Source organism: Cavia porcellus, unplaced genomic scaffold, assembly GCF_034190915.1.
Source record: "Cavia porcellus strain 051 isolate PalLab524CR breed Dunkin Hartley unplaced genomic scaffold, mCavPor4.1 scaffold_2, whole genome shotgun sequence".
Lineage (NCBI taxonomy): Eukaryota > Metazoa > Chordata > Mammalia > Rodentia > Caviidae > Cavia > Cavia porcellus.
The window spans coordinates 49,810,192-49,833,606 of NW_026947485.1; the positions used below are offsets into that span (position 1 = coordinate 49,810,192).

General features: G+C 36.3%; 1 protein-coding gene across 8 annotated transcripts in view; it reads left to right on the forward strand.

Annotated features, from left to right (window-relative positions):
• The window catches only part of Cttnbp2 (cortactin binding protein 2), a 162,668-nt gene that overhangs the window by 66,465 nt on the left and 72,788 nt on the right, over positions 1–23,415 (forward strand). For 7 of the 8 annotated variants that reach the window (XM_063241698.1, XM_063241691.1, XM_063241657.1 and 4 more), the window contains exons 4-7: positions 10,142–11,798; positions 18,344–18,547; positions 19,852–19,951; positions 22,003–22,153. In XM_063241698.1, coding sequence (XP_063097768.1) covers positions 10,142–11,798; positions 18,344–18,547; positions 19,852–19,951; positions 22,003–22,153 — 2,112 coding nt within the window. Of the gene's footprint in view, positions 1–10,141; positions 11,799–18,343; positions 18,548–19,851; positions 19,952–22,002; positions 22,154–23,415 lie in introns of those variants that run through there. The other variant, XM_063241703.1, reaches the window with a different exon arrangement.

Sequence of the window (23,415 nt, forward strand, 5' to 3'; positions counted from 1 at the left end):
ATTTAGTATGGAATTCTGATAGCTCGCCTCTGCAAAATTCTTATGTTTGAGAATTGGAGTTCGTCAATTTTTGTATCTTAAAAAGTAGCTGGTGCTCCTTGTACATAGCTGGCACTTGACCTGATTTTTTTTCTTCAAAAGCTATTTTAAATAGATTTTTAACAAATGAACATCACTGATATTTAGATTATTGAAATTTAAACAAGTGCATGGTTACTTCCATTCTGATGACCTGAGCTATCCTATTTGTTCATGAAAATATAAAACTGAAGCTACCTTGTTGATAGGAAAAGTCAGCAGACTCAAAGAACTCCTGGTGGAATGAGGGGGGGAGATTTCAAGATTGTATGATCAAGTCCAGACAGAGCTTTAGGGACTCACCTAAGATGTAATGCGTTTACAGGGCATTTGTTAAGCACATGCTGTGCACTGTTGAGTTAACTCACTTGGTCCTTAGAATATTATTTAATAGGTATGATTATTATTTCATTTTGACATAAACAGGAAAAGGCCACAGGCAGTTTGTACAACTCATCTTTTTCTTCTTTCTCTTTTAAACATTGGAGCACAATAGTCTACCTCCAAAGTTCATGTACTTAATCACTTTGTTCTGTGCCTCTGAAGACCATGTGGCCACTTGGAAATCTCCTGCATCTGACACTTGGACACTATATTCACTGTGCACTTTTTCCTTAATGCTAGACAAATTATAAGTCCTCAGTAGCTTAGATTTTTAATTTTAACATTTCTTTATATAATTTACTTAAAGTTGAGGGATACAGACCACCACCCTCCAGTCCCACCTCCATGCTGGCAGTAGAACCAAGGGCTGCAGGCATGTTAGGCAGATGCTCTGCCTCTGAGCTACATCCCATTCCTATGGATACAGATTTAAATACTTTTGTCCCAGTAGCCCTGTGGTCAAGATAATACCTGAAAGTTTGAGAACACACACATATGCACATGCACACATATACACTCATATGAATCAAAGGTTACTTCTGATGCTTTTATTTATTTTTGTTTTTATTTTATTTTTGGTACTGGGGATCAAACTCATGACCTCACACTTGCCAGGCTGGCACTTATGCCGCTGAGCTAAACTCCCCACCCCATCTGACACTTTTAATGTTACTTGTGTGATTGATCCAAGTTTATGCCTCACAAAGAGCCAAGTGTTTGCATGTCAGTCAACATATATTAATAAGGGTCATTGCAGTTAAAAGCAGAGGCTACTGAAAAGATTTTGCTTAAAATAGGGCACTTTTTTCACATATTATGGAGAACAAAAATGAGGAAATGTATAACCCGTAAAGAATCTTCAGTTTGGGCACCAGCAGCACTGGTGGTTTTAGAAATTTATTGGTCTCATAAAACTTAATCAAATAGGGGCTAGGCTTTTGAACCAAAAAGGAAAGAATTCCAATATTAATTTACCATACGAAAATACTCAAAGTCGTATGTCATCACTTTGTTTTTAAGGACAGATTGTCTTCAGTGCTATTTGGTACCAGTCTCTTGGTGTATCTTATCAGCTGTCTTTTCCCTTCATCATTGCTTTCTCTGGCTTCCTAGGGGAATGCCTTAAATCTATGAAAGTCCTGATGTTTGCACCCATACCACTTGAATCTTGCTTCTCTCTGTAATTATGTCTCCTGGTGGGATTCAGATATGTCCTTTGGATGACTTAAAACTTCCTTGATGTGGAAGAAAGCCATTTGTCCTTGGTTCTCATTTTTATTTTGTGTCTTTGAAGAAATTCCTCCTCATATTCAAATGGTTTACCATAATAGGTTTTTATATAACGCACTTTTCTTCCAGTGTAGGTTTTCCCCAATGTGCAATTTTTTCGACATTGTTTAGTTTCCTATTTATAGAAAAACTTCTGTTATACAATATCAATATCACTTTTGCCCCATCTGATTTATTATTTCTGCTTCTCCCCAATAAACATAAACACAAGTATTCAGGCACACCTTTTTTCTGAACAGTTAGTAAATTAGACACTTTTTTTAATCTCTAAGTGTATGTGTATTTCTTAAAAATGGATAATGCTTTCATTAGTCACATGTGCTTTACAAAACTGGAATAGTTATAATTCCTTTTTATCTAACTCATATATTCACTTATTATGTTTCCCAATAATGATCTTATTAGCATCAAAAGCTTTTTCTTCCAGTTTAAGGTTATGCATTGCATACAGTTTCAGGTCTTGTAAGTTTCCTTTAAGCTTAGTTCCTCACCTTTTCTTACAGTTTTTTTCATTGATATCATCCAGAGAGCACAGGCTAAGTATTTTGTAAAGTTTCATTCAGTTTTGCAATTTGTCTATTGTTTCCTAATAGTCTTTGGTCTTGGTTGATACATTTTAGGCAAGAATATGCTAGAAGTGATACAAGTCAAAAAGTATAGGATTTTGATCTTTCCCAAACCAAACCACATAATACTACATTGATCACCTGGGAAAGGTGGTATCTGCCAGGTTTCATACTGTTTATAAAACAGTTAATTCTGTGCAAACCAAGCTCATAGTCTCACAAAGTCAAAGAACGAAATCACAAACACGGAAAAAGTTAGGAGAATGTTTAAGGAGAAGAAAAATAACTCCTAGATTTCCAGGAGGGACCCCAAGTGAGTGTCACATGGCATCTCAATTCAAAGCCACTATGGAAAAGTGGAGCTTGGGAATTGTTTGGTTGTTTAATGACCATCTGTCACAGGTGGCTCTGGATTCAAAATGACCAGTTGGAACTCAGGTTCTCTGACACAGTTACCCCGCATGTATGATTTGAAGAAAAGGCTGGGGATATCGCCCAGTGGCACAGTGCCTGCCTGGCAAATCCAAGTTCCTGAGTTTGATTCCCACTGCAAAAAAAAAGTTAAATGACAGAAACTGGGATTTTAAAGAAAAAAAAAAAAAAACAGTTACTTTGCATTCCTTAAAACTTGGGAATTTAGTGGAGAGGAACTGCAGTCCTCCTTTAGTAGGGAGGAGCCTGCATTCTGTGTTGCTTCATAAAGTTCATTCTTGGTCCAAAGTTCAAGTTCGCTGTCAACTCTTGTTTTTTACCAATGTGGCCAGTCACTCAGCTCTATCTTGGCCCTTCCCCAGCCAGCTGCCTTACTCATAAGCTCACTAAATAAACTTTTTTTTTTTTTTTTTTTTGGTCTTTTTCTTTTTTTTATTGGTACCGGGGATCGAACTAACGACTGCCTGCTTGCAAGGCAGGTGCTTATGCCGCTGAGCTAAATCCCCAGCCCCTAAATAAACTTTTTAAAACATTAAGTCTCTTGTGACATTAGTGACTAAATTGGTTGGGAAATAATTTGAGATTCTTTAGAGATCTTGTTATCCATTAAATATTCATCCAATAGTTTTATATCTGTTGATGATTTCTAACCCCACCTTTCCTTCTCCATTTATGATTAACAATCACTGTAAAGAACAGCTTTTCTTTCTCTGTTCACTTTTTTAATGTTTATATCAGTGTGGAGTCATGGATTCTCGGAATTAGAAACTCACTATCATGGTTTATATACTCAAAATTGTCACAGATTTGTGATCTTTGCCTCAGGCTCAATTGATGTGTTCCCATCATTCTTTGGGCGTGTCTTTACTTTCCTGCAGAAAGCTGTTTCCAACTCACCTTGTTTTTCATTTCAACTCAAGGAATTATTTCATCAAGGAGCATATGTTTCTTTTGTAATACAAAATGGTATTTACAGCTAGAAATTCATGGATTTACTATACACATATACACATCTGTGCTTCATCTGCCTCTCAGTGTAATAACCCATGAGTTCATGGTGCTGTTGCCACCCTTGATTCTAACCTGAAATGACAAAAGTATATTGTAGTTTTTGTATGTGAGGCCTTTAAGTAACAGTGAGGAACATGACTTCTGTTTACTTCGGTATATTACTTACTCAAGCCTAGAACACACAGACTAGTTTTTAGACTTCGTTAGTTCGTACTGTTGTTAACAACAACAACAGCAAGCCTGGAATTCAGTATTTGATTAGTTTTTTAAGAAAAAATTTACATGTGTCATAAGTGTGCATATGAAATGCATTTTGAATATGCATGCATATCTGTAATGAAGCCCTAACAAAAGGCAGAATATTTCCATCACTTGAGATGTGCTCCCTTTCCCAACTCAGGCAACCACTGAACACTGCTGATTTTTTTCATCATGGGTTAATCTTGCCTGTACTGGAACTTCAGGTAAATGAGAACTTTGGTTATAGTAAACCCTAAGTGCAGGACCTGTACATCTCCCAAATTGATTTCTCTTAATCAAACTTGTGTTGCCTATCATAGGTCCATGGCATTTACATCTTTTAAAAATCAGTTTGCTCGCTTCTCCAAAAATTTGCTGGAATTGAAATTTTGTATACTCTGAAGATAAATATTGTGAGAATTGACAGGTTAACAAAATTTTGTCTTCTAACCCATGATCATAGTATGTTTCTGCATTTCTTTGGATCTTTAATTTCTATTGGCAATATTTTATTGTTTGCAGCACAGTGGTCTTAAGTGTCATTTATTGATTTCATTCCTATATTATTTTTTAATTAAAATACTTTCCTATATGTTTGTTACTAGTATATGGGAATTCAGTTTATTGTTATATTCTATGATCTTCCTAAATTACATAATAGTTCAGGCAGTTACTTTTTATGTTGCACTTCATTTTCTAGGTAAACGTGTTGAGTATGAATAGAGCACATTTTGCTTTTCCAAACTGCCTGCCTGCATTTACCTTCCCACCCCTGCATCATTGCAGGGATAGAACCTCTGCTATATGTTAAAAGGAGTGATGAATATGGACTTCTTTGCTTTTTCCTTTTCTTAAGGAGAAAATATTGTACTTCGCACCATTAACTAGATAATAATTATGCCATTTTATAGATACTCTATCTCTTTGAGTTGCCATTCTATTTCTTATTGAAAGATTGCATTTTGATGAATATGTTTTGAATTTTGAAAAATGATTTATCTCCATCTGTTGATATAATCATGGTCTTTCTGTCCTCCTAAAGTGGTAACTTACACAGCTTTATTTTTGAATACTAAACCTATATTTGACTCCTAAAATATTTTGCTAAGGAATTTTGTGTCTGTGTTCAGAAGGCTGTATATATATATAAATATATATAAATGTATATACATATTTATACACAATAGATATTTATATATTTATATATTGTGTGCAGTAAATCCCTAACTTATAAACATTCAAGTTGCAAACTCGCAGAGATGTATAGTATAAGACTCACTTTGTCAGCTTATGAACAAATGTGATGTATAAACAATTCTGGAATAGAATTCTAAGTCAGGGACTTCCTGTATTTATATAGGATATATTATATATGTGATATATGTTTTTATATATGATTTGGGGGGAAGTGAACCAATACTACGTATTGAATCTAGGGCATTACACATGCTAGGCTAGTGTTTTAGTTCTGAGCAATATTCCCAAGCTTTTTTATTTCATTTTGAGTCAGGATCTTGCTAAATTGCCCAAGATAGCCTACAACTTGTGATCCTCCTGCCTTAGCCTCTTTAATAGCTGATACTACATGCATAATTCATCATACTCAGGTGGTTTAATGATCTTAATTGATTTTATTTTTATTCTAGAATTGAACAACGCTTCATTTCATAAATGAAGTTTTGATGGGCTTAATAGAGATTTGTTTTATAGACAAAGGCTGAAGAAAGAAACAGGAACAAAATGAATTGATCATTTCAAAGTTACTTTCTTTGTAACATGGACAGAAAAACAGAGTAGGAAAATAACTGATTAGTTAACATCGGGTTATGTCAGGTTACTTCTTTTGCATATTAAAGCAGTGGAAACTCTTCATCATGTTAGTATATCCTGGCCAGTTTGGGAAATTTGGCTGTTATCTTTCTAATTCTGACTTGAGAAGTAAAAAGTTTAGTTTTATCTTGATGATGTGTACTTTAGTGTGAATGACTGTGCATTAGTATAGGAGTTTTGCTCAAAACAGTGGCTTCCTATAAGTTTTAACACATGGCTCTTTCATTTGATACTATGAAGTTATTACTACTACACTCTATTTTGCAAATAAGGGAAGCATATACAACCAATCTTTAGAGTGCTAACTAATTCAAGTCTCACACAACTAAGAAGTTTGGGATCAAAACTTAGTACTACATTTTGATCTTTTTGGCCCAAAGACTTTGTCCCTGGTCAGAATGGTCAAGGAATATTTTTAATATACAATTATTTTTGTAGGCCTCATTGGTATGTTCCTATAATTCTAGGATTCTGGAAGCTGAAACAGAAGAATTTAAGCCCAGCCTGGGAAATTTAGAAAACTCAACCTCAAAATAGGAGAGGAAAAAGAAGGGTAGGGCTGTAGCTCAGTGGAAAGGTTTTATATTTAATCACTAGTGCCCTCCTCCACAAATTAAAGCATGTCTCTTTGTTTCTATACTGACTGGAAGAATTTCATAGAGAGCAGATGCTGGATATTTATAAAGAATGTTGTGATAACTGATACAGCAAGTCCTAAAGGTGACGGGGAAGAATAAAGTTAACTGTTGAAGAAGAATCTAATGCTGAACAGATGGAAGCCATTTCCCCTTAGATTAAACAGAAGAACATAGGCAGGTTGGTAAGGCTCTAATAAAAGCTTAAGGGAAGAGACCAGATGCTGAATAGGGAATGAGCTAGTGAGTGAATGAGTTTGGATTTTCTTGATAACAGAGTCTCTGGTAGACTAGCAGTCCTTTGAATGGTCATTGGATAAAGTTTTGGTAAAGTAGCAAAGGTCAAATAATCCTGTAGTAAATGGTAAAAGAAACTAAACAAAGGTACAGTGATGGATGGCTGAGGGTTAGAACTCAGTGGAGTTCGGTGTCATGTCTGTAGTAGGTGTATCCTTCAGGAGATTTTCTGTGTGCTCTGCTGCCTGTGGGAAGATTAAAAAGACATGTGTTCATCTGAGATGGAATTTATGAGATGCAAATGATAGGACAACAAAGCTATAAGAATTATGAGTGCTTTATAGTAATAGAGCTTTCTATATAAATAAATTGAGTTGCTCTTCTGCTGGAATGCTTTTTTATATTTGATTCTGAACTAAAGGATGAAATTTATTTCAAAATTAAAATGCAGTGATCCATAGTGAAGGAATACCATTGGCAAGATGTATAATAAGAAAAAGGTTGGTTAAAACAAGTAGAACCCTGAATGATTGTCATGATTTTGACCTCGGTTAGCTGAAGACATCAGAGAAATCGCTAACGTGACCTGTAGTAAATTTTGTGTAATGAGGATGGGACTTGAAATTCTACAACATGATTTTCCACCTTCAGAGGTAAATTGGGATATTCACGTTTTGAAAGTAAACTGAAAAATGACCTAACTTGTGCTTTTCCTTACATTGTTAGAGTTCTTTAACATGAAATACAGCTTCCTAATAGTCCTGTCTTTATGGGCACCTTTTCATGGAAGTCTGTGACTTGGTACAGTTGGAAGACTTAAATGTGCTTTAGCCAATAATAGATCAAATTTTCTGTGAGGCACCTATACAAATAAAATATATATATATATATACAAATGTTCTACAGCTTTGGTTCCCCAAATCTTTTCTGACCTACTTATAAAGTCACTCTTATAATTTCATATAATGGAACACAGTGTGATGTTTTTCTTGAGGAACTATATTTCTGATCACCTATTTATGAGATCCATCCCACAATTGCTATTTAAAAACTGTTCTTCAAAGCAGAAAACATCCCAAAGTAAATAAAGAGTATCTCTGAGCCCCAGCTGGGCAGTGACCCAGTTTAATGTCTCTTTCCTCTGTTATGGATGATTGGAATCTGAGTTCAGTAAATATTGGCTCTCATGGGAACATATAGGTTTAGTGTCAGATTATTTCAGTAAAGCAAATATCAAAATAGATAACTGTTTGATCTTTCAGTGAGTTATATAAATGTTCTGCTAAGATTGTACTGTAGTCTGCTAAGTGTAGAATAGTGTTATATTTTAAGCATATGTATAACTAAAAATATTCGTTACTGCGAAAAACTGTGAAGAATCATCTGAGCTTTTGGAAAAATAGCCCATAGACCTGCTTGACACAGATTGTCAATTTGAAAGAAAAACCACCATATCTGTTAACCATTGTAAAGAAGAATACAACAAAATGAGATATGCCTTATATTTGTTTTTAACATCTAAAGGTGAGAAAAGGTACCTCCCATGTCTTTAACCTGCTAGGTCTACTTTAACCTTTGTGAGCTGACAAGCCCTCAGTGGACTGCAGTAAATGTCTCTTTCATTGGACAGACGAGCCAACCTGACAACTGGGTGGCAGCTTGAGAAGTACCCTTTGCTCTTCACAACCCAAATAAAGATATTCCCCTAGAGGGAAATGAGAAACCCATATTAGAACAGTGCGGCTGTAAAGCTGCCACATATCCAGAAAGCCCACCAGTGTTTTCACGTTTGATGTTTCTGTGGACTAGTATTAATTTCTTTCATTGATTGATTCGTTCAACAACTTGCTAAGCGTTGCTCTATGATAGCTACTGTTCTAGGATTGGGGCCATAGTGAGTCACAGTCCTTGGCCTCAGGAAGAAACTACATTCTAATAGAGGCATGTAGGTACTAACCACAGGTGACAGGTGTAGGGGAGGAGGCACTGTTCTCAGGTGACACCAAGGGGCAGTGCAGCAGAGCCCTGAAGGAAAGAAAGGAGCCAGCCTCTTGTGTAATTAGGTGCTTTTCTTTTTCTTTTTCAAAGAAAATCCCACCTGGAGAGAGAAAGAATTTTTTTTTTTTTAATTTTATTTAAGAGGAAAAAGAGAAAAACACAAAACAAAACAAAGCGATGTAAGGGTACTCTGTTCTACATCATGTGCTATGTCTATCCTTGGTTTTGACTGACAGCTTTGTTTTGCCATATTTGACTTTATTCTCTCCCCCCAAAAAAGTAATAAGAACTAAGGAGTAATAAAATCCAAAATGTGTAAATTTTGTTGTAAAAAAGAGAGGGGAAAAAAAAAGAGCTCTAACGGATATAACAGCAAGTGTGTTTGGGGGTGTTAAATGGCTGACTATATTAATGTTTTTGGATCATTGAACGCAGCTGTTTGCAGTCTCTCTGTTTGAATGTCAACTTTGTATTCTTTGATACTGTGATTTGAGAGAAAGACTTTTAAAAGCTACGTGTTTTGGTCAGTCAATTGAGAAATATTTGTTTTCTGGAAAGCACTAATGCTAGGGACCTATGGTTCAGTGAGCAGCCAGCTCCTTTTTGTGAAGGGAGAACAGACAGCCCCATACCTGGGCAGTGCGATGAGTAGGGAAGGCCCCACTCACTGGTCACACTTGACCTACACAAGAGCATCTTGCAAAGGTTTGGAAATGTGTGGTGGAAATCTGGGTGACAGGTCTAGATGGTCAAAGGTCCCAGGGCAGGATCATGTGGCAGAAGTACTAGGAGAGCAGAGTAGCTAAATGAGAGAGCAGGATTAGAGAGACATGATCAGACTTCCAGTTCACTGACTCTAATTACCACTCTGAGAAGATAATTACTTAGCTCTTTATGCTTTTCAAAAACTTTCATATATGATTTCATGATTTCCACAATAATTATATGACATCCAAAAGAAGTTCATGTATTTTGTTAAGTGGTAAGATTGGTGAATATTGGAGTTTAGAATTTAACTTAGAATTTAACCCGAGTCCTTTTCATGATTCTTAACCCAAAGATTAGGAAATATTTGAAAGCACTAAACCCTTTAAATATCACCAGTTCCCTCACAAAGTTCTACTTTTGCAGAAATTGAACTCACTAAATTCTGTGCTGCAGCTTGAAGTATCTGATTATTTCCTCTTTCTCTGTACTTTAATAGATTAAAACAATTGTTGTTGTTACTTGGATGTTTTTCACGAAGCCATTTTACAGCTATTTTCATATTGTAAAGAGTCTTTGAAATATTTTTATCACAACACATTCTGAAAATGTGGCATTTTTGCTGACCGAAACCATACAGTGGTTAGAACATTAATAAAAACTTCCCCCACAAACCTCTTTGGTAAGAAGAATATTGTGTATGTTAATCTGGGTTTCCCTGTGAATGTTTTCCAGCTGGAAATGGAAAAGCTTCAGCTACAAGCCCTTGAGCAAGAGCACAAGAAGCTGGCTGCCCGCCTGGAGGAAGAGCGGGGCAAGAACAAGCAGGTGGTCCTGATGCTGGTGAAGGAGTGTAAACAGCTCTCAGGCAAAGTCATAGAAGAAGCCCAGAAACTGGAAGAAGTAATGACCAAACTGGAGGAGGAAAGGAAAAAGACGAATGAGTTAGAAGAGGAACTCTCAGTGGAGAAGCGGCGAAGTGCAGAAATGGAAGCGCAGATGGAGAAGCAGCTCTCAGAGTTTGATACTGAACGTTCCCAGCTTCGGGCCAAGCTGAACCGAGAAGAAGCACACACCACTGACCTCAAAGAAGAGATAGACAAGATGAAAAAAATGATCGAGCAGCTGAAGAGAGGAAGTGACACCAAGCCAAGCCTTTCCCTCCCACGGAAGACAAAAGATAGGCGTCTGGTGTCCATATCTGTAGGAACAGAAGGACCTGTTGCTAAGTCTGTTGCTTGTCAGACTGACCTACTGACTGAAAGCACGGACCAGGGGAAGAAGGTGCCTTTGACTGTGCCTGGAAAGCCTTCTGCAGGAAGCCCCCTAGTTTCTACAAATGCAAAGGGAAATGTGTGCACCAGTGCTCCATTGATCAGACCTGGTATTGACAGGCAGGCTTCCCACAGTGACTTGATCAGCTCCTCTCAACCCCCTCCCCCACCTCCAAGTGCAAGCAAAATTGAGGAAAATGGACCAAGCTCTGGCTCAGCACCTGATGTAACAAGTAGCACACCCCCACTTCCCAGTAGTGCACCCCCCACTACTGCTCAGACATCAGGCACAGCTCCCCAGACCTATTCACAAGTTCCACCTACGCACAGTTTACATTCACCATGTGCCAATGCATCTTTGCATCCAGGTCTAAACCCACGGATCCAAGCAGCTAGATTCAGATTTCAGGGCAATGCTAATGACCCAGACCAAAACGGAAATACTACACAAAGCCCTCCACCAAGAGATATCTCTCCTACCAGTCGTGACAACCTAGTGGCCAAACAGCTAGCGCGGAATACTGTGACCCAAGCGCTGTCAAGATTTACAAGCCCTCAAACTGGCGCTCCCCCTAGGCCTGGAGCGCCCCCTGCAGGGGATGGCGGCACCCACCCTCCAGTCAGTCGAACCGGTGTAAAGACTCCCGGTGTACCACGTGTTGATAGGGGAAATCCTCCTCCTATCCCTCCAAAAAAGCCAGGGCTCTCCCAGACTCCTTCTCCACCTCACCCCCAACTCAAGGTTATTATGGATAGCAGCAGGGCCTCAAATGCAGGGGCCAAAATTGATAACAAAAGTGTGGTTTCACCTCCCTCCAGTCTACCACAAGGGAGCAGGGTAACAAGTGAGGAGAGCGCCCCTAAGTCATCCTCCCCTCAGCTGCCACCAAAACCATCCATAGATTTAACTGTGGCATCTACAGGCTGTGCAGTTTCAGCCCTGGCCACGTCTCAGGTGGGTGCCTGGCCTGCTGAATCCCCTGGACTGAGCCCACCTGCATGTTCAGACAGGTCCCTTGTCGTCCCCACCACCATTGCCTTTCGCTCTTCCATAAGCCCCATTAGTGCCTCATCCTGTAGACCAGGTGCCTCAGACAGCCTCCTGGTAACAGCATCAGGTAAAGGGATTGAAATCTTATACCCTTTGAAAGAATGTGGCCTGTCCTCTCACTTGCCTTAATTTTCTTCACGTTGCTTTGAAACTTTTTTTAAAAATTTTATTTAGTTTTCCTATTTCTTTCCTCTCTTTTGTAATTTTCTTTCATGGCTCCTGGGTATGGTGATTCATCTTGCTCTATGAATTGCAGTTTCGTTATGCTAAGTGCTTTCTTTTAAGATAATCTGAAAGCAGTGATTTGAAGCACATGGAGACCATTAATTTAGAGTGACTAAAACATTTCTGTGAGTGGAGAGAGTATCTCTTCTTATTAAATAATTATCTCACAAAACCTCAATATTAATGGATCATGACTAGACAGTATGTGTTTGGTTCTGTCCCTTCTGGGATTTTTCTTTTTTAGGTCAGTACTTTCTGAAATAATAAATTGATTGGGTTTGCCCTGTAGTTGGTATATTCTGAGTTTTAATATTAATTTGATTGTTAAGGTTCTGTTCTTACCCTCAGAAACAGAATGTAAATGTTCTTGGTTTATTTCAAAAGGCATTTGTGCTATTTTAAGATACTGTCTTCCAGCATTGAGGACAGATGGATCACGTAGCATGTGGGCTACTTATAGATGCTTTCCATCATAGATGTAATTTATAAAGTCACTGAATCTGGGACTGTTGAAGACAGAACTAGATTTTTTCTTCTTCCTGTTGTAAAGTGTTAGAGCAAACATACTCCTTTCTGCCCCTTGCTGGAGACTGAACACAAGGACCTGGGCATGCTAGGAAAGTATTATTGAGCTACATCTTCAGTTCGTGTTGTTTTTGAGAAAACACCTTGCTACATTGCCCAGGCTGGCTTTAAATTTACAATCCTCCTGCACCAGCCTCCCAAGTAGCTGGGATTACAGGTATGGGTCATCACACTCAGCTTCAAAGCAAGCATTACTTTTTATTGCCATGACCAAATTAGTTTTCTTTCTTTCTTTTTTTCTTTGCAGTGCTGGGGATCAAACCTAAGACCCTGTGTATCCTAGACAATCACTCAGCCTCTCAGCTGTTCTCCATTTCTGCTGAATTAATCCTTTGTTGCGCATCTGTGGCTGTAAAATAATGCTACAGTGTTAGCCTGTTGATGTTTTGGAGAAGCATTCTACCATGGGATGTTAGTAGTTAGCAAATATTATTGATTCTAAAGGGAGAGAGGTTTAAAAGTTAAAGGAAGATATGAATAGTATAATATTTGAAATTTAGGAGAGTAAGAATTCAAAACACAGGTACCACTACTTACTACTATCAGGTAAGAAGATCAGTATACCATAATTTATCTAATTATAAGCTATCTCCTTGAAATTAAGCTCTTTGAGAGGCTGTGTCCATATTTTGAGATGCACAATTAAGAATTAGAAACAGCATGGGCTTTGCAGTTATCAGATCTGCGTTGGAATCTAGATCTTGCCTTTTACAACTGCATTTTTATGATCTTTCTCACACTGAGCAAGTTTTCTCTTCCTTTACATGGATTTTAGGCCATTTAGGGGGCAGGGGCGGCTGTTAGGATCAAATTCCATTACAAGTCAAAGAGCACAGCATTGAGCTTGGACCAGTGTGAGTAATCACTAAATAGAGGTATTGCTGCCTCAGTGATACTGTTGCTTACAGCATTGCATGATACCTTTACAGGAATCGACATTTTTATTCAAAATGGTATTACTGAGACAAGGTTGGCTAGATCTCAAAAATTAAGCCCACCTCCCATAGAAGAGAGGGAGAACTGGAGAATGTATCATAAGCTCTGTAAACTGCCATAGAAGTTGCAAAAATGTCTGGAGCATTGGCTATGCTTTGCATAGATTGTAAAATAGAAAATGTTACCCAGGGTATGTAAATTCTGTCAGTTGGGGTTTTTGTTGTTGTTGTTTTCCTTTTAATGCAAGGCATTTGTCCTTTGGTATCGTGAGCTCTACTAGCTGTTGCCTTCGTCATTGGTATGATTCCCAGTCGGGCTGCAGATGCCTTTTGGGCTCAGCAGAGAAGGTTTAAGACCAGCATCTGTGTAACGAGGAGCATTTTGTCAGCAGAATTTTAAGCTTTAAAAGATGGAAAATTTCTAAATTGTTGTATATTTTCTAGAACAACCTGTCTATAGCATACAGTGGAATTTTGTATGAAGGATCCAGGAGAATAAATTTGATGAATTTGCTTGTGTCTGGGGAACCAAAGACAATATACATAATAGTTTCAAAAACATGGCAGACACTGATGGTACATGCAGTTTGGCCCTTGCTTTATATTCTGTGATGTTTATAACTTGGCTGAAATATTCTCAGAAGTATAGGATTGCCTTTTGTGGAATAACAGGTTTCTGCTGTTTAAGTGTAATTATGGCTTCTGAGCCAGGTAAGGTGGCATGTGCCTATAATCCCAGAAGTCTGGGAAGTTGAGGCAGATGAATTGCAAGTTTGAACCTAACCTGGACAACTTGGTGCAACTCTGTCATAAAAAATAGAAAGTTCTGAGTATGTAGCTCAATATAAAGATCTTGGGTTCAATCCCCAGTATTAAGGTGGGGCAGAGATAGATACAGCTTCTTAAGGAAGAGAGGAAGTACCTAAGGTCTTCAGTCCTTCAAATGTTTACTGAATACCTCCTCTTCTGTTCAGGGAATAGAAATGTTATACTGTTGCATGAGAGAATTGTATAGCTTTGTATCTCTACAGTGGGTCTAGGTCAGTCTCAATTTTCAGTGAGATATAGGATTATAACTCTGTAGTCCATTTAGATTGCCCCAACTTTTCTTCTTTCGATGATGCTGAGGATCAGACCTTATGTACACTAGGCAAGTGCTCTGCTACTGAACTATACTCCCCACTCAGTCGACCTGGATTTTGTCAGCATTACCACTGCATATAGTAAGCAGCAGAGCTCCCTGTGTCCTGCTTTTTTTAACCCAAATGTGCCTAGGTGACTCTCCAAGTCATAAGCTCATTGGAAGATATTAACACAAACATCCACTAACACCCCTGTCATTGCTAGCAACAGGCATGGGGACAGAGCACATGTGCCAGATACCTAGCAGATGTCTATTTCCATTTCCATGATCAAGGAAACACAGACTTGCGTGTGAGAAAGCCAGGGTGGTCCATCCCTGCCCCTATTCGATATCACCCGGAAAGCAGATTTCCTCAGAGCTATTAGTAGTTTTGCCACCTAAAAATGAAAATAGTGAGTCAAAACATTTGTTTCCAAACCAAAGAATGTCTGAAATTCGCCTGATGAATTGTGAAGTACCAGTTTACTGCTTTGTTCTCCTGGAGACTCACTAGATCTCAGATCTTTTCTAAAATATTTGTGTGTGTCCATGTCAGCTTCTATCTGTGACAGTTACAATTAATTTAAACCCCTAACAAGAACTGGAATAACTGGATTACATGGTAGATTACTGTAAATATACTCGTAATTTCTATAGCCACATCTTAAATTTCAAAAGTGTTTTAAATTCTAAATGAATTAGAATTTGTAACTCTCCAACTTGTCAGCTGAACCCATTTCAATTGTTGGATGCACAAAATCTAAATCAGAAATCACTCCAGGCAACTGAGTTTCCATACCCTTGGAAAATTATTTTCTGTTTTCTTTCTGTTGTTGGGCACATTTTATTTAATTTGGTTCAGACTTTTTTTCTTTAGTTAAACATATTTTAAAAATTATTCTCATGGATGATTGGCTTAGAGGCTAAATCAGAACACAAGAATAATCTGGGCTATGATATTAACCTTCTGCCCTCTCTGAAGCTGATGCCGGAAGCTGTTCTTATTTCCTCCTCCACCCACCATTGCATGTTCTATCCATTCCCTTCCTGGCATGCTGTGTGGACGCTCACCTTTACTAATGTTTGTGTATGACACTGCAAAGTTGAATGCCTTTCTAACTTCAGTAGAGTAGTTGTGTGAATATAGATCTGTTCTGTGATTACTAAACGAGTCAACTAAGTGTTACCATTTATATTATTGCCAGGTATTTCAGATGAACAATACCTTCTTATTGTTATAGTGAAATTTTATTTTGTTTTTCCTGTATCTATAACAGGATTTATTAACAATAAGTGTGTGCTACAGAGGATTGCAAATGATAGTTAATATGTAACATTTATTTAAAGTTTAAGAAACATGGTATTATAAAGTATTTTTATGAAGATTTTTATAGTCTTACAGTCCTCTAAGAAAATAAGAAAACTAACATTCTGTAGTTCTGTGGGACAGAAAGAGAACTATGAGACTCTTCAGTGGCCTAAGGCTTGAGAAAATTTTTTATTAAAGTTTTTAACTTGCTGGATGAGGTGGCACATGCCTATAAATTCAGTTGGCAGGAGGCTGAGGCAGGAGAATGACAAGTTCAAGGCCAGCCTGGGCCACATAGTAAGACCCTGTTGCCAAGAAAAAAAAAAGGCATTTTTATCTTTCAGATAATTTTACATTGCAATGGAATTTTCCAAGAAATTATGTCTATATTTTAATGTTTTCATATTAAGCAGTTAGAAAATATATTTACATTTAAATTGCCTCCTTCTAAATCCTAGAAAAAAGGAATGAAAACAAAATTCAAATGAATAGCCAGTTGTTGCAGGGCATGGTGGTGTGTCTGTAATCCCAGCATCCCAGCCCATGGGAGGCTATGACAGAAGGATTGCTATAAGTTCAAGGCCAGCCTGAACTACATAGCAAGACCCTGTTTCAAACCGCCTCCCACAGAAGAATAGCCAATGGTTTAATATATATGTTGACATTCATAGAAGAATAACTAAGCCACCTTGGGTGAGATAGAGATCAAGAGAGAGACACATAGCAGGAGCCATAGTCCATCCTGTTCCACAGAGGACTGTAGTGTGATGCCTTTGTGTTGCCTGTGTTTGCTTTACAGTCAAGGTTTATAATTTCTCTGTTTATCATTTATTTCTAATAAGTACTGATTTAATTTTTGTGGGCCTGTTTTTTTGTTTGTTTTTAAGAAAATACAAAAGGTAAAATGTACCAGAGAGGAGCCTTCTTGTAAGTATGAAGTGAAAATACGACTTTTGTAAGAAGACCTAATGAATATCAATGGGAAAATATCACAGAGTTTAGAAAAATATTGAATTCTATAAGCATTTTGTCTGTCACTATAATCCTAATAGGGCAAAAACAAATTACTTCATGAACTCATATAATTGATTATGAACATGCACACAATTTTTAAAAAATAGCACAGTTTCATTTGTATAAATGACTACTGTTTAGTTTTTTTATATAAAGAAGTTTTTACTAAGAAATTTCAATATTTATTAAAATTAAAGACCAGTGGCTTAACATTTAATAACAATTGTTTTATATATATATATATATATTAATATAGTACCTTCCTATCTGGAAATATGATTCTGATATTAATGTGCAGAGAATGCAAAATATCTGTTTATTGTTTCTGATTAAAGGTTATTTACTGTATATGTGGAAAGTGTGCCCTAAGGAAGGAGTACGTGTACATGACATTATTTTGAAGTGTTGGATTTCTTTAAATCCAATCTTTAAGGAAACCAGAAGGACTTATTTTGGAAACTCACTGTACTTAAGCCTAAAAGATACAAATACCTCTATATCACTTTAAATAAACATTTTACATTACTGTTTTTGCAGCCTTTTGATCAAGGAAGAATTCAGAAAATTTTCCATGCTGTATACAACCAACTTCATACCCTTAACAGATTCTCTTCTAAAGCTGCTAAATTCTGATAAGAAATATCTAACCCTGATAACTCCTAACGATTTTTGTTAAAACTGTATGATAGTGTCCTGTTTTATTGGCTGATTAAAAGTTTGTTAGACCTGTTGTAAAAATTCCATTGTAATATAGTCTACAAAGTTGTTATTGAATATTTGTACTGCTATATTTTAGGTTCAGTTATATATGTTGGGTTTCTATTAGCTCTTAAAACTTAGTAGTAGTTAACATCATCAGTTTTATTGCCAAATAAGGTAATTGAAGAAATATAAATAGATTCCTTGACAGTGTTAGATCTATCTTAATAGATTATGTATTTATAATTAAATTTGAAACACAGTTAAGAAAGGTAGTCTATTTTATACTGTCATTTTATCTATCCAGAAAAATAATTTAACTTTCTTAGACTGATACTGAAATTGAGGAAACCTTTATATCATTTTAAAATTCAAATTGTTTTGAAATTGTGAAGAATTTAAACTTTAAATATGTGACAGCCATTTTAATTTCCTAAAACTAGTCACTACTTTTAACACTTGTCTGTGTAAGACTGACAACTAAAAATAATTTGTCACCATGTGTGTGAATTTAATTAGTAGCAGATATAAGATCTGAAATAACAGTATAGACTTGTGCTAAGAAAATATTAACAGATTGATAATGTTAAAAACCACATAATACTCTAGTGATCTGTGTTCATATGTCTGTGTGTGCGTATGTATATAATTCAGGAAGGAATAGTAATATCTGTCTCATGTCCTTACTCCCTCTCTCTAACGAGGGTCACTTTAACCTACAGGCTGGTCACCCTCCCTAACCCCTTTGCTAATGAGTGGTGGTCCTGCCCCCCTGGCTGGCAGGCCCACCCTTCTTCAGCAAGCTGCTGCCCAGGGAAATGTCACTTTATTATCAATGCTGCTTAATGAAGAAGGACTGGATATTAATTACACCTGTGAAGATGGCCATTCTGCCTTGTATTCTGCTGCTAAGAATGGACATACAGGTAAAAATGGAGTGATCTTTCTTCACACCCCACGCAGGCCAAAGGACTGACGGTGAACAGCACTTGTAACTGCTGTTAAAAGCAGAAAGTTCATTTGGTTTCAGTTTTCTTTTAGAGATAGTAATAGATAATTTTCTACATGAGATTTAAAGTTTTATGAATATTTAAATTCAATGTTATTTAATGTAAACTTTTACCACAGCTGATTAAAAATAATCTCTGTTTTGTGCACAATGAAATGTGCGTTTATAAGTTTGAGATCTATTTGCTACAAAGTACATTTTAGAATAAAGCTGTCCATCTTTCGTCCACCTTTGTTCAGGACAAAATAACTTGTCTGTTAGAAATAACTAATGGGGGAGAAAGACCATTAGAGCTTTCAAAAATGCTACAGTGAGGGGGACTTTTGGTAGCTAAGAGAGATCATAGATCTGAAATTGTTCTGTGGTTGCAACAACATATATTTTTTTTATTTTTTATTTTTTTGCAGAGAACTGAAAAGTTGTATAACTCTAAATGGCATATCAATGAAGATTTGAAATTATTTAAAATACAAATTCTGTACTTAGATATACTAAAATATATGGTAGTAAAGAAAAAATAAACTGCAAATATACAATCCAATAGCATTGCATATGTTAGTCATCTGATTGTAAATTTACTCAGATAATTTCAAATTCTGGTAAGCTAAGATAGCCCAGTAGTTCCAGAGTACTTTAGAATTTTTCAAAAAATGGGAATTTTCATTAATGTAGAGGAACTACATCCAAGTAATAATAATGAATGGGAGCAGTAGTTAATAGGATGTCCAAGGTATCTGTTTTTATGTAACTTCTTCATTATCCTCAGTCCTGCGGTTAGAGTAGGATGGCCATATACAAATGCACTTAATGATTAAATTAATATCATAAAGCAAGAATTTATGTAAATAAAAATAATGGTATTCCAAGTTGATAAGTGGATTTGGTTTGTTGTACAGAAACATTGTTCCTGGGATAGGCTGATGCAAAACAATGTGGTAAATCATTTTCTGGTATATAACGTTGCTCATCAGTAACTCTTCCTAAAGCATTGGAAAAAACATCATGCCTTACGGAGTAGTGGGGCATCATAAACTTGGGAGAAAAGAAGCAGTTTTCCTTATGAAATAATCTGGAATCTCAGGTCTACCATAATAGAATTGTTCAGATTAGCTGCATAGGGTAGAGGTCCTTTGGGTTTCAAATCTGTCTGCAGCTTGCAGAAAATTTGCTTCATCATAACTCAAAGTGGGAATTAAAATTGCTTTCTATTAAAATCTACAGACTGTGTGAGATTGCTGCTGAATGCAGATGCCGAAGTCAATGCTGCTGATAAAAATGGCTTCACACCCTTGTGTGCTGCAGCTGCTCAGGGACATTTTGAGTAAGTGATGCTTTTAATTCTTTTTTTTTTAATCTGAAAATAGTCTGTTTTTACATTTTGCAAACATATTTTAGCTCCAGCTAAATGTATAAGTTAGTGCTTAAAATCCATTAGCAAGTAAGTTCAATAAACGTATTTGCAGTAGGAGACTGTTGAGAATGTTGCTGTTTGCTATTTTTTGCCAAGCTCTACAAAGGCTTTTTACTTACAACAGTATTGAAAGTAAAACAGATTTATATTGTTTTAATGTTTTTAACTTCCTAATGGCAATTTACTTAGTAATATTAAATCCAAGATACTCATTTTCTTTCTCTGTTTTAAAATACTGAGGAAGGAATTTTACATTTTGAAAGTAATTCAGTTATCAAACCGCTAAGGGAACTAGGTGTGTTGCACACCTGTAATCCTGGCACACAGGAAGGTGAAGCAGGAGGGCAGATAGTTTGAGGCTAACTACGCTACAAAGTGAGACCCTGTCTCAAAAAAAATGCTTATTATCGAACACAACCTTGCACTTGCCAGGCAGGTGCTTATGCCGCAGAGCTAAACCCTTAGTCATTAGCATGGTTTTAAAAACATCATATTTTAATAATAGATCTTTGACTCCATGGCATAGCAGTTGTGGGAAACGCAGCTGCTTTCCACCTTTTTAGTTCAACTGTCCTAGTACAAATGTTATTAGCAATTTGGAGAATTTTTTAAAAATGGATTTTCAAGTTCACATCAATGTTAGTGACCATAGGTATAAATTCCATAGTACTTAAAATGTATCATTAATATATAGGATTATTTTTCTACACATCTAACACCTGTCTCATCACTCCAACTTTACTGTTGAAAATCAGAGACACTGATTTTTTGTTCTTTTTAAATGTATACTGAATCTCAAAAAATAGATTTTTCCTTCTGGGTTATGCTTTTACTTTTACCTGTCACCTGGCAGTGTGTGGGAACAGTTGCTTAGAAGGTGAAACAGTCACAGGAATGGAGACAGAGAGAGCTTTGTAAAATGAAAAAAACTCTGAGATTCAATCTAGGAGTCTGTTAATTTTAGTATGTATGATACTCACATGTATCAACATGTAAGTTATTTATACATACCAAAATAGATTATAGATATATTTTAACCAGACACTGTAAAGGAAAGCAGAAAAACCAGGCATCCGAGTGTCTTTTTTAAAGTGAATTGCTTTTTAAGATTAGTCTTTTTTCCTAAAATTTTTTCTGAACCAATTTTGCAAACTCAAACTCAAGCTCTGCGTTTTGCTAGTCACTAAGTTGCCACCCAGTCTTGACTTCACCTTCTTTCTTTTCTTCCTCCCCGAGTTTCTGCATAGCTGCCCTGGTCATCCAGACCTTTCAGGAGACAGGACAGTCTCCATCGTCTTTCATCTCTAAGACAGCTTTTTCTCAGACTCCTTGCTACTTTTTATAAAGGAAGCACATGATGCCTTGCTGTCTATACTATTTATAATTGTTTTCTCAAGCGAAAAATTGCAGAATGATTCAGCGTCTTGACTTTTCTCAAGGGGGGGACTATTTTGAACCACAAATTCCAGTTTGTGTGTATGTGTGTGTGTGTGTACATGTATCCAGTAAGATTAAACCATTCATTTTGATAAGTTAAGCTATTCCAAAGACCCCCTTTTTTTTTGTCCTTTTCATTTTTATCAGTACCAGGGATCAAACTCATGACCACACACTTGCAAGGCAGCTGCTTATGCTGTTGAACTAAATCCCCAGCCCCTAAAGACTTCATTTTTTCAAATTGATTAAAGAGAAGTGACTTAAGCCACAATTTATCACTTAATTAAATCTTAAATTTTCATACAATTAAATTTGATGATTAAAATATATTTGTAGCTTTGCAAAAAACCCATGCAATAAAATCCACAAAAATTGATATATATATATAAAGATATATATATATATATATATATATATAGATGCAGAGTTATTTTAACATTGTTTATAGTTAGAATCCTAGCCAGATTGTATCTTTTAGGAGTTAAACCCAATTTTTATGAAATTAATCATTATCTTGTGTTTAGGTGTGTAGAATTATTAATTGCATATGATGCTAACATTAATCATGCTGCTGCTGGAGGACAGACACCTCTATACCTGGCCTGTAAAAACGGAAATAAAGAATGTATTAAACTCTTATTGGAAGCTGGCACTGACCGGAGTGTAAAAACCAGAGTGAGTACCTATTTATATATGTGATTTACAATGCATCTGCAAACTCTGTAGCTAGAAAAACCAAGTGTAATTAGTCTCCCATATCTAAATCTCTTACATGTTCAGATTCAACCAATTTTGGATCAAAAAATTTTAATTGTATATGAATTGCCCTTGTGCACACTTTCTTGTCAGTTCCTAAACAATGCGGTGTAACAACTGTTTAGATATCATTAATAGATATTATAAATAATCTAGGCATGACTTAAAGAATGGGTATGTGAGATTATATACAAATGTTATGTCATGTTTTATAAAAGACGTGAGCATATGCAAAGGGGAATCCTAGGACCAGTTCCTATGGGTACCGAGTGATGTCTGTACATTAGAACATAGGTTACTTAGTTCTATTTCACTTTAGGGTATTATGTTTTGGAAGTGCATAACCTCTTGAGTCTCTTCCTTGCTCAGGAAAAGCCTTGTGCATTAATTCAAGCAGTGTTTCAACCTGTGAACCTCAAATTACTCATCTATAAAATGAGAAATATTGTGTTGTATTTCTAGAACTAGGGAAAGCAGCAGGAGTATAAGTTTTTATTCCTTCAACAGTTACAGTAATGCTTCAGTTCACGAATTTAATTTTTTCTTCTTTACTGTGTTCACAAAGTAATCAAATTCAGTGGTTAGGTTCATTGTTGACCTTATGGGGAAATTTGATTTGGTTCATGACCAATTCAATTTGTGACCAGAATTGTGGAAAGAATTAAGTTTGTGAACCAAAGTATCAGTGTAGTGATCTTAGTGGGCTGCCTTAAGAAATTATGACAACAAATACAGACAGGTAAGTATAAAGTAGGATACAATAAGCCAAGTGTAAGCATTTCCATTGAATCTTATTGCTAGAGCTTTAAAATTAAAAAGCTCTCCTAGTAATTTTTTTTAAATCTGAGAAAATAGTTTAATTTTTCATTTCTGTTATTTTATCCAAAATTCTGGTGTTCATGTATACCTATTATAAAATCTTACTGAAAAATAAATGAATTTTGTTATTTAAGCTGAATAAAAAATAAGCAGTGCACATAGAATGGTAAATCACAGCCTGTGTAAGAAAACAAAGAAATTCATGCTCATAAACTAGTTATTGTTGAGCTGGACAAAAGTATAGAGATAACCAGTATAATAGGGAAATCTTAAGAGAGTAATTATGTCTTGTGCTTTTTAATAAGAACGCATCAGAGGAGAATGGGATACTGAAAGTGTTTTTCCTGGAAATGCTTTATGGC